We start from the raw sequence: 13,543 nt of genomic DNA on the forward strand, positions 1-13,543 counted from the left end.
GTTGCTGCTTGTCAATGAAAAACTGAAAACTGACAAAAATCAGCTTCAACATTTGTCCTAACTAGTGCCCCTGAACATCCAGCCACAATGGAAATCTTCCTTTCAGGAGTTCTTAGGAAAACATTTTTTTTGCCTAGAAAGGGAATCTGTGAAAGTGTCTTTGTCGCTACTCATAGGAGCATCTGACTGTGCTTGTAGGAGTGAGGAATCGAAGCGTGTTAAAGTTTCAGAGTATATTTAGCTCATCATTTCCAGGAGAGCCATTTTCAGCCTTTGAATGTGTTCCAGGTTGCTCCCCCAAGTCTTGAATCTCCCAAACCACACGCAGGTCTTGTTATCGTTAGCTGGGGTGTTTACCCACTCCTGTCCCTCAACCCAAGAAGTGAAAGCGCTTCAGGAAGAGGACCAAAGAGAGGACAGGAAAACACCGCACATCTAATCAAACTAATCCATCGTGCCCTGCTCTGTGAGAGAGCTGGTGCTGAGTCAGATAACAGAAATGAAATAAAAATGCACATCAAACATCGCTAGGAGATGGAGCGCAGTGATAGCTGGAACAGCAGCATCACACAGAGCTGTTTTGCAATGTCTTCACCTTCCAAGGTCAGTTACTAAAAGCATCAGTGGGGGATGTTAAACCAAAGGCCTGAAAGCTGATCGGTTTTAATAAAATGTGTATTCACATTAACCACTGACTAAAAGGTGAAACCCTGCTCCTGAATATCACTTTTTTACCTCTTTGCCAATGCTTGTGATTCCTGAGCTGGGCAGGGCAGCCTGGCAGCTGAGCTCGCTCCGCAGGCTGGAGATGCTCTAAACCAGTTCCGTGTCACCACCTGCGAGAGGCTGATGAGTCCCAGCTGTGCTGGGACCAGACTGGACCCAGTTTAGCCAAACTGGCAGAGAGCTGAGCAACCTGCTTGCAGCAGCGCTGCTCCATTCCAGCTCATTCACCCTGTTACAATAAATGTCAGGAAATTTCTCTTTTGAGCTGCAATCCAATTAGCCTCCGAATAAAGCCGCCCCACCAGGCTCTCAAGCCCAGCAAAGCACTTCACAGCTCTGATCCGATGCTCTTACGTCAGCAACCAGCACTTAATAATGAAGAACTACTTATGCCCTTTTCCTGATAAGCTTTCCTGAGCTGCAAACTTCCACTTCACTCTCTCCTGCTAAACCACTGCACTCCCATCCTTCAATACACAAACCTGTCAGTGTCTGAACACGCTCAGGGAATTGTAACTCAAAGCTTGCGAATCTTCCTGGCATATGAGAAAGACATAAGCAGCTGGTATCACCCCTGATTAAAATAGCATCACAAGATGCATCCTGTCCTCCCCTTCCAGGATACAATTAAAGAGCTCTCTTGGATACATCAGCTCTTGTCCATCATCACCCACCTTCACACCTCCTGCTCCTTGGTCAGATCATTGCAAAAATAGCTAAAATCTAGGAGGCGAAGGTCACCTAACTGAAGCTAATATCCAAACCTGGAGTGCCGGAGCCAAGCCAGGACTCAGAGCGGAGACAGGGGACGCGTGATGAGCACCAGTCGAGGGGCAGAGAACAAACATCTGTTCTTGCTCTCCTGGGCTACCAGCAGCACCCAGAGTCATGTCTCCCCAACAGACCAAGACAAAGGCAGAATAACAGATCTGCCACCTTTACATGATGCATAAAGATCATGAACGACGCTCTAGGATCTGCAGCGGCTCCTCTGCCCACGACACCTGGAGCCCAAACAGCCCGTTACCGTGTGAGCCTGGCTGGGGTCAGCGGGTTAATGACTCTAAATGAGTCATTTGCAAATCCGCTGCCATTCAGGGAGATGGCACAACCATGCCACCGCCAGAGTCAGGGCCACACAGCAAGGCCACAAGTGTTGACAAGAGTTTTGCATGGGAGATTTTATTCAAAACGCAGATTGCAAATAAATTTAGAAGCAGACGCAGCAAGGCTTCCATGGAAACAGCACAAGAGCCCAGCTGTGGTTTGGATGACTGTGAGTCTTGGCAGTCTTGACTAATCCCCTAAGTGCCATCCAATTACTGCAAATGTGTTTGGCATCTGCTATAGTAATTGCAAAGAATTAAATGGTCGGATGGCACTCATCGGAAATTACAAGTCACAGAACCCCATAATGCACTGAAGAAAAAACATCTAAAAAGGAAAATAGCATTACCCACTGCAAGAGCTGACCTTGGCAGCCATAAGGGACAACAAAAGTAATCCAAGTAATGAGGGATACTTAATTCAGAGAAGAAACTCGAAAAAAAAGGAGAGAAAGAGGGAGAATAACAAGATTAGCTGAAAGACACGAGCTTGTTTAGCCTCGAGAAAACTCTCCTTGCCACTCCTTATTCGTAGCACTTGCTTCTACAGTTAACGCTCCTTCCCTTAGGGGAGTAATCAAAAAACTACCACCAGCTTTTCTGTGGCCAGACTTACCAAGTATGATCTGACTGTAGAGATCTGCAGGTGCTTCAGAACAGGCAGAACTTGGTGTGAAATGGAGAAGGTCTGGGAGGCAGGATGGGCGGCAACACCACAACTTCAGTTTTCCATCAGGCAACAGTGGTTAAGCCAAAGGAGACAGCAAACTGTTTTGCCTCCTGAAGTTCTGAACGAAAAATCGTTGTTAAATTTACTGCTGCGCGTAAGGATGTGTGAGGTTTATGGGTAGCCAGACATAAGAGAAATAAAACAACCACGCACTTAGCGACAGAGAAAACCGAGAGAGGAATAGTACCAATGCCCATACTTGCCCTTCTTCAAAACCAGCAAACATCTGACGGGGCTGAGATAATTTCATTGCTTAGGAAAGGAAACACCAGGTACCGGCTAAAGACACAGGGTCCAGCCAGGGACCTTCTTTCCCCAAAGCCTGTAAATTGCAATTACTGATAACCTGTGATCAGCCGGGAGTCACCTGTCACACACCCGGCAGGGCGGTCGGCAACACGGCAGCTCAGCCACACAAACGTGGGGAAACATCTCCTGAATCAGGAGGGGTCTGAACTGGCAATGAGGTCCAGGATACAGGTTTTTATTTGTGACCAGGATTTGAAAGGAACTGAAAATGGAAAAAGCAGAAATAAGATTAGGAGGTACAAAAAAAGTAACTGCACTCACTTCTGATTCCAACAACCAGAGACATACTTTACTGTATTTAAATGCACGAATATATATATAAAAATATATGCAAAATGCTTGTCTCTCCATTTTCATTAGCAATAGCAGGGAAGCTTCCACTAATCCATTTCTACTTCAATCTATCCAGAAGCTACTCAGTATTAAATAAATTTAAAAATCAGTCAGCATCACAACAACTAAGTCTGAAATCCAACACATACATCTAACGGGCTCCAAGATTAATTTTTCCTACATTAAAGCAAAATTTCTCATGAGGAGTCTAGTTTATCAATAGCAGGCAGCCCCTTTATGATGAACAGTCAATTCAAATTAAACAAGCAGGTGGGTAGATCGCCCAAAAGACCTGGGCCCCTACAGTCAAAAGAGCAATTTGGGAGAGTCCCAAGATCCGGAGCACTGTAGCTCTACCAGAGAATATGAACTGGTTTGCATCTCAGCCAGACTTTGACTCTTCTCTTTCCAAAAAGCTGGTGAAAGAACACAGAGCTTTCTGCTTCGGCCGGCTTAGTTTTCAGGAAGTATTTTCTTGCTCCATCATAGCTTTATAGTTTCTTTTGAAAAAGCCACACTGAAGAAAAAATAAAAGAAATTGTTAAGTCTTTGTGTGTACATTAATTTTTGCTTTTTCTTAAAACAATTTTAAATGAAAATTTCAAGTTTTTCCTTCTCAGGGTTGCAATAAATGAACGAGTGAATGTAGGATGCAATGAGGTATGATTTCTGACAGAGCTGTAAGCGTGAAGGTCTAAGTTGTTCAAAACTCTTCAGAACATTTGTAAACACTTTGTAACATTCAAACATTCTGCAAAGCACTTTAAAACAGGACCTGAGAGGTTATACTGCAATGCTCAAAGTAGTCCAAAACATAAGATTGAGGTTTTACAACGGTAAGTGGCAGATGTCCTGCAGTGCACATTTGAAAGTATCTCTTTCATACTTGGAGAAATCTTTAAAAAATATCTAACCGACAGATCCGTGTTTTGCTGTGTGTGCATTAGTGATACCCACTTTCCAGAGAAGCAGAGTAAGGAACACCAGCAAGATAAGTCCACCAGCACAGCTCCCTATGATAACAGGCCAGAGATTAAACGCTTCGTCTTGCAGGAAGACGAGAGTGATCTGCAACAGAATCAAGGCCGGTTATTTTTTCTCGCTTAGCTTTTAACTGAGAAAGCCGAGTTATCATTCAACCTTTAAGCTGTGTGAGATGCACCATCTGTCTACCTATGCAGGTACTTTGCAATACAATATCAAATTACTTTTTTTTTATTGCGAGCCTAGTCAAGGGAGTTAAATCTACCGAGTCTTCTTTAGGAGTTTATGGTGATTACAGCAGTCGCCAGTGACAATCTTTCAGATTAAAGAGCATGACTTCACTAGGGAAACAGAAGGAACATTCATTTGAAATCCCAGAGAGGACAGGAGGCCTCTGTGTCAGCCACAAGTGTCAGATACACGGGCTTCAAACCTGAACACTTTTCTGATATTCATTAGCAAACATCACCCCTCTGCTTTTATCCTATAGTCAAAACCTGATTTCACTAAATTCAATGGCAGAACAGATGTTTGCATCAAAAGGTGCAGAATTTAACCCCGGGCACTTGACTGGGTCTCTAGACTCAGCAGACACATCTGGATCCCGCACTCGTTCCTGCCCAGAAGGACCGAGCTGCCCGCGTGATGCTCCGATACCTCAGCGTGATGATTCTCTTCTGTCAGGGCCAGATATAGTTCTCTGTTGAAGGTGATTTTTCCAGGGACCAGCAGAACAGTTCTGCTTTTTAAGAACTATGGAGAAAGGAATAAAAGGGACAAAATGTCAGTTGCTTTTCAGTCTTTTCAGAAAAACTTGCATTGCAACAGCAAATCCTTATTCAGACTGTGAGAACCACCCCGTACGGTGCTGCCACCACGCTGTGTCCTGTGTATATAACCTCACACGAACTATTGCTCATGAGAACTCGTCTGGAGTGATGAAAGCTTGTGGTACCGTAGGAGTTATTTCACAAGAGCAATTTCAGGAGGAAGGAAGAAGAGCGCAGCAGCATTTCTTCTAAGTGCCGAGTGCCTCCCGGGAGACACCGCCATGAATAAAACATCCCTTGAATAAACCATCCCTGTTCGTCTGCAGGGGCAGAAAATAGTGTCACATGTGGCAGAGCACCATCTGCACTGTGCTGTGGGAGAAACCCTTGGGCCTCTGGCAGGTGACAGACTGAGCACAGGTGACAGAGCGTGGTTTTTTGTGTGTACCTGGTGCACGTTGTTTAAAGACAGTTCTGCTGTCACGGTGACGATGTCTGTGCCAGCCGGGATGGAGCAGCGCACGCCCTCATACCGCACGTCCCGAACCTCCTGCAACGGCACGGAGCGGAGCGGCTCAGCCCGGCGCCACGGCTGCCCGTGCCCGCAGCAGCGGCCGGTGGCCACCCCGCTCACCTCTGCTCCGGTGCGGCCGGAACGCTCCTGGAGATCCGGCTCCGCTTCGCCGCTCACCCTGCACTGCGTCGCCGCCTGGAACCACACATTGAACCGCATGTTGAACCACACGCTGAACCGCACACTGAACCGCGTGTTGAACCGCACGCTGAACCGCGCGTTGAACCGCACATTGAACCGCGCGTTGAACCGCACATTGAACTGCGCGTTCAACTGCACGCTGAACTGCACATTGAACCGCGCGTTGAACCGCACGTTGAACCACACGCTGAACCGCACATTGAACCGCGTGTTGAACCGCGCGTTTAATTGCACATGGAACCGCACGTTGAACCGCACGTTGCGCAAAACGCGCGCAACCCCCGCGGGGGGCGGAGCCTAGCAGCGGTACCCGCCCCTTCCCTCGCGGAGGGGCGGGCCCGGGGGCGGGGCTTACCCGCGGTGCCCGCCCCTTCCCGCGGAGGGGCGGGGCCGCGCCGTCCTCTCGCCCCCCCCCGCCCCGTTCTCGCGAGACCCGTTTGAACGGGCGGCGCGCTCCCGCCAGGCAGGCCCGGCCCGGGGCGATGCCGCTCCAGCTGCGCCTGCTCCGCACGTACTCGCGGCGCGGCGGGCACCTCCGCCCGCTGCCGCGGCCCGACCGATGGATTTCGCCGCCGCAGGACCGCAGGCGGCTGTTCAGCTCCAGCTCGGCCGGCTCCAGCACCGCCTCGGCCGGCTCCGGCGCCCTCTCCGACGACTCCGACTTCTCGCCGCCCGGCAAGCGCCGCCGCCAGCCGCTGGGTAAGCTCCCCGCTCGGCCCTGGCGCCTGCGGACCCGCCGCGGCGGCACGGCGGGGAAGGAGAACGATCCGCCGGGCTCGCCGCTCGGCCCCTCCCCGTCGCCGCCGCCCGCCCCGCGCGGAGCCGCCCGCCGCCGCCAGGGGCCGCTCTGCGGGGCGCAGCGCCCCCTGCTGTGCAGCACCCCGCAGTGGCCGCCCCCGGGCGCCGCCCGCCGCCCGCCCCGCCGCCGCGCCCCGCCGGGCCCCCTGGCCCTGTTCAGCACCACGCTGCAGGGCGGCTCGGGGCTCCGCTCCCCGCCGCGCAGGCAGCGATGGGACTCGGCCGGCAGCGCCCGGAGCTCGCTGGAGTCATCGCGGGGACACCCGGAGCCCGTCCCGCCGTCGCCCGGGGCTGAGAGCCGGGGGGAAGAGGCTGGACGGGCCTGTCCCGACAGCGGCGAGCCGGGCCCGGGGTTGCAGAGGTCCCGCAGGGTTCTGAGGACGCCGGCGCAGGGACCCCGCGGGGCACAAGCTCCCCTGTCCCCACAGAACAGCTCACCCAGCCCTCGGGCAGCGCTGCCTCCCGCCAACGGGCCGCAGCACTCAGGACTACGTGTCGGTGCCGCTCCTGACGAACAATTTCGTCGGCTAAAAAGAGACTCAACCTCAGGAAGCTCGTGTTGTCAGAGTGGCAAAAACAAGGAGCACCAGCTCACGCCAGTGGTGGTCCTGGACCCTCAAGAATTGTCGGTGTGGCTGACGAGTGGGAAACTCAACAAAAAGGCAGGTGTTCAAAACACTTGCCAGCAGCCACTGTCTCCTTTGGGCCTTCAAGGAACCCTGGAGAACAAATATCGAAGTACCAAGGTTGTTTCTGGAGGGGGAAGCACCTGTAGAAAAGCCTGCATCAGCGGCTTCAGCGCCAGCCGCTGGGGGAGGCAAATGAGGCTCCGTCCACTAAGGCACAACAATAAGAGACCGCAGCAGCCTAATAACTCCCTTTTCAGACCACGGATGAGGCAAAAAAGAATGAAGAAGGGTGTTCTGGAGGTGTCTGTAGACATAAAAGGCAATGACTGTTCACCCCTCGATAACTCCTATTCCTGGGGTAGAGTTCGAGCGTCTTTGTCCTTCCACAAGAAGAAGAAAGTTACGGCAGAAGAGAGTTACTGCAGCAGCGTTCTTTGTACGCCTTCCACGAAATCCCAGCTGTCAGGGCACCAAGCGACCCCGTCCGCTGGTGAGGATCAGGGCTGCTCTTGGTCGGCCTCCTCCGTGTTCCTGCTGGCTCCCAGGAGCTGCTGTCCTGCCCTGGAGCTCGTGCTCACAGATGCAGAGAAGGTGTTTGGGGAATGCCACCAGGAGGGGCCTGTCGCGTTTGAGGAATGCATTCCTTTAGATAAGATGAAAGATTGCAAGAAAATTGGAGAAGGGGTATTTGGAGAGGTCTTCCAGGTTGACAGTGAGAGAGGACCTGTGGCCTTGAAAATAATTCCCATTGAGGGGACTGAAAGAGTAAATGGCGAAGCTCAGAAGAGCTTTGGAGAGATTCTGCCTGAGATAATAATTTCTAAAGAACTCAGTCTTCTGTCTGAAGGATCTGTGAACAGGACTGATGGGTTCATCACCTTGTACTCTGCGCACTGTGTGCAAGGGCCCTATCCCAAGTATCTCCTGGAAGCCTGGGACAAATACCACGAAGTAACGGGATCAGAAAATGATCGGCCAGACTTTTTTGGGGACAAACAGCTCTTCATGGTACTGGAGTTTGAATTTGGGGGCAGGGACTTGGAGAACATGAGAAACAGTCTCAGTTCAGTGATAATGGCAAAGAGCATTTTGCAGCAGGTGACAACTGCCCTGGCTGTGGCAGAACAGGAGCTGCACTTCGAGCACAGAGACTTGCACTGGGGTAACGTGCTGGTGAAGAAAACGGATGTAAAGGAGCTTCATTATGTATTGAATGGGGCAACACACGCCATCCACACAGCAGGGATTCATGTCAACGTCATAGATTATACCTTGTCTCGGCTGGAGAAAGACGGGTTAACTGTGTTTTGTGACCTTTCCACTGATGAAGAACTCTTTGAAGGTGCAGGGGACTACCAGTTCGATATCTACAGGCAGATGAAAGCCGAGAACTCCAACAGCTGGACTGACTATCACCCTCACAGCAACGTCCTCTGGCTGCACTACTTGGCAGATAAACTTTTGAAAGACATGGGCTACAAGCATAAAAAATTGAATTCTTCCATGAGGAAAACAAAGCAGCAGCTCACTCAGTTCTACAAAGAAGTTCTGACCTTCGAGTCTGCTGGTGACATTTTACAGAACAGCAGCCTGTTCCAGTGAACCAGGGAGCGCCTTGTACCCCAGAACTAACGCGCTGACACTGCCTCGCTCCTTTGCTGGTTTTTATGTATGATCTTTTAAAGCATTGGCACAATGAAGAAATAGTATGATTGGTTACCAGTGTGTATAATACACATCAAAAATGTCTAAACCAACCAACCAACCAAAAAACCCAAAAAAAGTCTTCTGCTTTAAGATGTTTCCTTTTGTACTTTTTTTGAGAGGCGATGGTGGGGAGAGAAGTGACGTTTGAGGAGGAGGGCTAAAGCTTTCTTCAGGGTCCATTAATGTTTTGAATTCCACAGAAATGTTTTTACCTTATTAGTCTTAAATTATTAAAAGTTCTTTCCTTACTGTATTGCCTTTTTTACAAATTTTTTTTTGAAGAAAAAAAAGAAAGAAAATACAATTCTGGACAGTGAGGACAAAGGTAAATGTTACTCAAGTTGGGGAGAGAGAGGGGAAAACCCACCTTTTGACTTAGTTGTAAAACTGAACTGTTGTTCAGTTTGGCAAAAATTGTACCTGGAATAATGCTACAAAATGTAAATATGTAAAGTCTTTGTAATGTAGATTTTTAAAGCATTCTAATCGGCAATGATATGGGGTTTTTCCCCCTCTCTTAAGGACCAGTGAATAGGTATTTGATTATTAAAAAAAAAAAAAAGTACCTGTGTTCCTGATGCATTTTTGACTGTTACGATTTTGCGACCTTGTATACTGGTAGGAACCCAAATCTGTAACTCGATGGTAGCATTAAAGCCATTTTCTCCATTTATCTACAGAAGAAAATGCACAAGGTAGTAAGTGTTCTTTAGTGCTGATTGCAGATAGACCAGATGACCTACATTTGAAGCTCTACTTACATTAAATCTGAATTCTTTGTTTTCAAGAAGTCCTTCACTAACATTCACGTACATTAAAGAATCTGGTCTAAAGAGAATGATAAATCAAACTAAGTGAAAAGTGAAGTAAGATTATTATTAAAATTTAGTGCATCCAATGACCCAGATGCATTAAGTAATTAAGAGGTAGCCTGGTCAGATTTGTTGTAGCTGGAATGTCTGTGCAGTTGGTCTATATTTGTGTATATATGCAGTCCATCGATTAGGTGCATCTTTGAGCCTGTCTTGATGTCTGTTTTTTACAGGCTAAGCAGTTGGAGACGCTGGGCACTCCCCCATGACATGGTTTTATTGTTCTGTCTTCCAGACTCTTTGCTTTTTGCTGTCTAATACCACAGAAAATGACCTGACAATCTGCAGTGCTTGAAATTATTAAGATGGAAATTGTATTGGAATCTTACCAGGCATCCTCTCAATCTTTTTTTCCTCTAATTGACTAAAGTAAGGTAATGTAATTGAATATTCTTAAAACTTACGTGGTGAGGCTTGCAGTGAGTGCATATCTGACATCAAGGACGTGTTCTGCAGTCAGGATGGTGCTGTTTTCATTTGTACTTAAAAAAAAAAAAAGCAGGATGGATGAAACAACATCATTATCTCTCTGCTCTTTGTTTAAAAAATGCTGTGCACTAGTTAGTCCCCACAAATTTTCATGGGAGGGAGGTGACAAGAAAAGAATCCGAACAGTAACTTCCCCCCACTAGAAGGCCCTTACTCCAGAAAAATGCTCTGCACATACGTTTCCATCCCAATCATTGGGAGTGAAAGCTTTACTTGGAACAGAGCTGGATTATATATTTTAATCATCTGTTCTCTCTGCTGAGGAAGAAGGATGCCAGAACCCAGTCTGCCATTTCAGAAAACACAAGTTTTAAGTATGTACTACACTTAAATTAGAACCTTAAAGGATGCTCCATCTTTTGCTGAAATAATGAAGTATGGGCAAAGCTAAAGTTACCATAAGGGAAGGAAAGATTTTTTTCATGTGGATCCAAATGCTTTAGAAGGTTGAAGAGAACGAGTATAGTTCTGTGTAACCAGTGGCTACTGAGTAGCATGGACATGGAGCAGGAATTCTGGTATTTCCTTTCTAGTTCACAGTGTATTTTGTGGTGAAAATAGCAATACTCACTTGGTGATATTAACGGTGATTACAGGCTTATTTGGGAATATGCTTTCGTCTAATTGCCAAATCACTGAAAATGTTGCCTATTTAGAGGGAAGAGAAAGACATAATAAAATATTGATTACCCTGTAAATACTCCTTAACTCCCCAGGGTACTGTTAAAACATGATGGCTAATGTATTTTCTGCTCATCATTCCCTTCTGGAGAAATTAGACATTAAGTAACATGCAGGAAAATGAAAATTATCTCTTGCCTTGAGAAAATGCACACCAGCCATAAGCTGAATTAGAAAGAATAGCAGCTCTGGCCTAATTTTAGAGATAGAGGATGCAAGAGCAGCTACTCAGAGTATCATTTAGGGGTAGGGCAAAAGTGAAAATAACAATCTGTACTTACAGTTGTCTTTTTGAAAACTGGATGCCCAATTCTGCAGTTAGAGGATAAGATCACAGAAGTTAACGGTGCTGGTTGACCACAGTGAACAGCAGGAGAGGACGGCTGCCAACAGAACGGGAATGCTCTTTGACATCAAATAAAAACAGACTGGGAAATTAAACTCGGTCTGTGTCTGCTCCCATAAAACGAATTAGGTCCAAATAGCCCAATAAAAGCTTGGGAGTCTTAAATCAGATAGATCCAGCTCTCAGTCCTAACAACCGAAATGTTCCCTTCCTTCCCTGGACCTTACTGGAAGATTTATGTAGGCAGTAAATAAATAGCAGTCTGCGCTGGGTTTTCTTTCTGCAGTCTGCTGCCAGCTGTTCTACAGCCTCACCTCAACAGTCACCTTCTTAAAACGGAGGGGTTTAGGATAGTTCAGGACCATAGTTGTCATGTACGAGTCGTCTCCACTGTTTGTTAGTGAAACGTTCATGGTCACCTCTTTCGTGTGGCCGAACACCAATTCCGTTCTAGAAGCGGACAGAAAAATGAGATGGGTGACAGGTGATTTCTAAGAGTTGTTATTTAATATAATAAGAGACCTAAAGTGTTCTGGTAATTACTCCCTCCAAATGCTTTCACACACAGCATAATGCAATAGCCCAATTAATTATTCAGTATTCTTCAGGGTGTGTAGGAAAATGCTTCCTTCTTAATATCGAAGGTCGCCATCTCCAAACTTTATGTAAAATTTTATCATTTCTGTTTTACATCAAGATTGATTTTAAACATTGTTCCACTTAAGTAGCTTTTCAGTGAGTTTCCAGGGTAGGTTTTTACAATGAAGTGATGGTGCTGTTCTGTCTGAGGCTGTGTAAGCTGGGCAGCTCTTTGCTGTAGTGCTGTGCATCAGCCTAAAACAAAATCACATGTTCACGATTAAATGCAGAATTGTGATTTTAGGATGACTGTAGTTGTTTAAACCTTGGTCTTTCCTCTGAGGTTTCCCAGAACAGCCCAGCGCAACCACGGAGACACAGCACTGTGTGATGTGACGTGACGGAAAGGACAAATTGAATGGAATGTAAACAAAGGACAGCAAATCTTGTCTGAGAATTTGAAGAAAACATCTTATGCACAAAGATGACATTTTATATGAATGCTAAATGCAAAATCCGGATAATACAACTCCTGTGACTCACTGAATCTGACTTGTCAAGGTTAAATGAGCAGTACAGAGCGTCTCGTTCCTGCAGTCCTTCTTGTACGGCAACTGAAAGCAAACACAGATCAAGTCTGATTTTAGCAGTCCGAATTTTTCTAAGATAGCAGCTGCAGAATATCCTTACATGTACGCGTACAGTCCCTGAAAACCAAAATGGCCATGACCTCAGTTAAGGAAAAGATGGAAATAAAAGACCCTCTAGTGATAAGTCAGTCCTAAATTGATGATGTTTTTTAACTCGAGTCCCAGGAGAAGGGCTACTAGCAATAACGTGAAAAGTCTTCACTGGGGACAAGGTCTTGTTAAAGAAATGCCAGTTGTTTACCCCTGAATTGCCACAGGGTGATAATATTAATTTCTTTTCCAGAGATGATACGTTTTTTCTTGAATAAATATGTTCATTTGCTGTGCCAGGTTATAGGCACACTGTTTTGTAGAGACAAGGTTGCTTCCTTTAGCAATAGTTTTCTTCAATAAAAATCTACTGTCTGTGGCTGATATTTCTGGAGAAGTTCAATGATAATTAATAATTAGATGTTGGGTGCATAAGTACTAAGCAATGCTGACCAATACTCAAGAATCTCATTAATTATTAAGAAATAAATGTACCATCAACATCAATCCTTAAGAGTACTGCAGCTATAGTAATTAGTGCTCATTAATGCTCAGTGCTAAATATTGCCCTAACTTCTCTGTCCTGTGCTTTATGGACAGCTAATTAAATACTGAATTGTGGTAAAGACTCCTATTAAGTAACGAAAAGCTGCCTCTTTACAGAGCTTTATGGATTTTTTTAAGCAGCTGTGATTTGGATTTCAGACAGAAAAGGGTCGATAAGCTGCAGGAATCTTGCTACTAAACTGCAAGAGAGGAGACAGGATATCAACCAACCTCTGAGTTTATTAGAAGTTTGCAGCCTGTCAAATATAAATCTGAAACCAACAACTAAAATAAACTAAAAAATATGTATGTTATTTTAATGATTTTACAAATTGCTTCATTAGAAAATTATATAATTGTTACCAGCAAATAAGTCTTAATATAAGTTCCAATGGAGAGCTCCATATCTGAAAAGTACATTACAAAGCAGACAAACCATCTGCCTTCCTCACAGGCAGCATTTAATCCTATTTTATATAGAGCATGAGAGAAATGTCACGGTCAAAAGTAAAGCAGTTTTTTAGCAGATCTGAGGTTGGACCT

The 13,543-nt window shown here is 46.3% G+C and overlaps 2 protein-coding genes across 2 annotated transcripts in view; one reads left to right on the forward strand and one right to left on the reverse strand.

Moving 5' to 3' along the window:
- Positions 1-3,133: 3,133 nt before the first annotated feature.
- Positions 3,134-13,543, reverse strand: part of ITGAE (integrin subunit alpha E) — a 28,908-nt gene continuing 18,498 nt past the window's right edge. The window contains 12 exon segments of the mRNA XM_065646830.1: positions 3,134-3,721; positions 4,162-4,272; positions 4,846-4,941; positions 5,407-5,508; positions 5,593-5,667; positions 9,374-9,481; positions 9,569-9,635; positions 10,084-10,161; positions 10,740-10,816; positions 11,131-11,232; positions 11,510-11,645; positions 12,318-12,388. Coding sequence (XP_065502902.1) covers positions 3,665-3,721; positions 4,162-4,272; positions 4,846-4,941; positions 5,407-5,508; positions 5,593-5,667; positions 9,374-9,481; positions 9,569-9,635; positions 10,084-10,161; positions 10,740-10,816; positions 11,131-11,232; positions 11,510-11,645; positions 12,318-12,388 — 1,080 coding nt within the window. The 3' untranslated portion in view covers positions 3,134-3,664.
- On the forward strand, positions 6,156-9,060 carry HASPIN (histone H3 associated protein kinase). Its single transcript, XM_065646831.1, has one exon. The coding sequence runs from the start codon at positions 6,156-6,158 to the stop codon at positions 8,700-8,702; it is 2,547 nt and encodes an 848-aa protein (XP_065502903.1). The 3' UTR covers positions 8,703-9,060.

The sequence above is a fragment of the Caloenas nicobarica genome, chromosome 17 (assembly GCF_036013445.1).
Source record: "Caloenas nicobarica isolate bCalNic1 chromosome 17, bCalNic1.hap1, whole genome shotgun sequence".
Classification (NCBI taxonomy): domain Eukaryota; kingdom Metazoa; phylum Chordata; class Aves; order Columbiformes; family Columbidae; genus Caloenas; species Caloenas nicobarica.

Bases quoted from the DNA above. Each gene is read 5' to 3' on its own strand.
- HASPIN (XM_065646831.1), top strand. From the start codon at position 6,156: ATGCCGCTCCAGCTGCGCCTGCTCCGCACGTACTCGCGGCGCGGCGGG.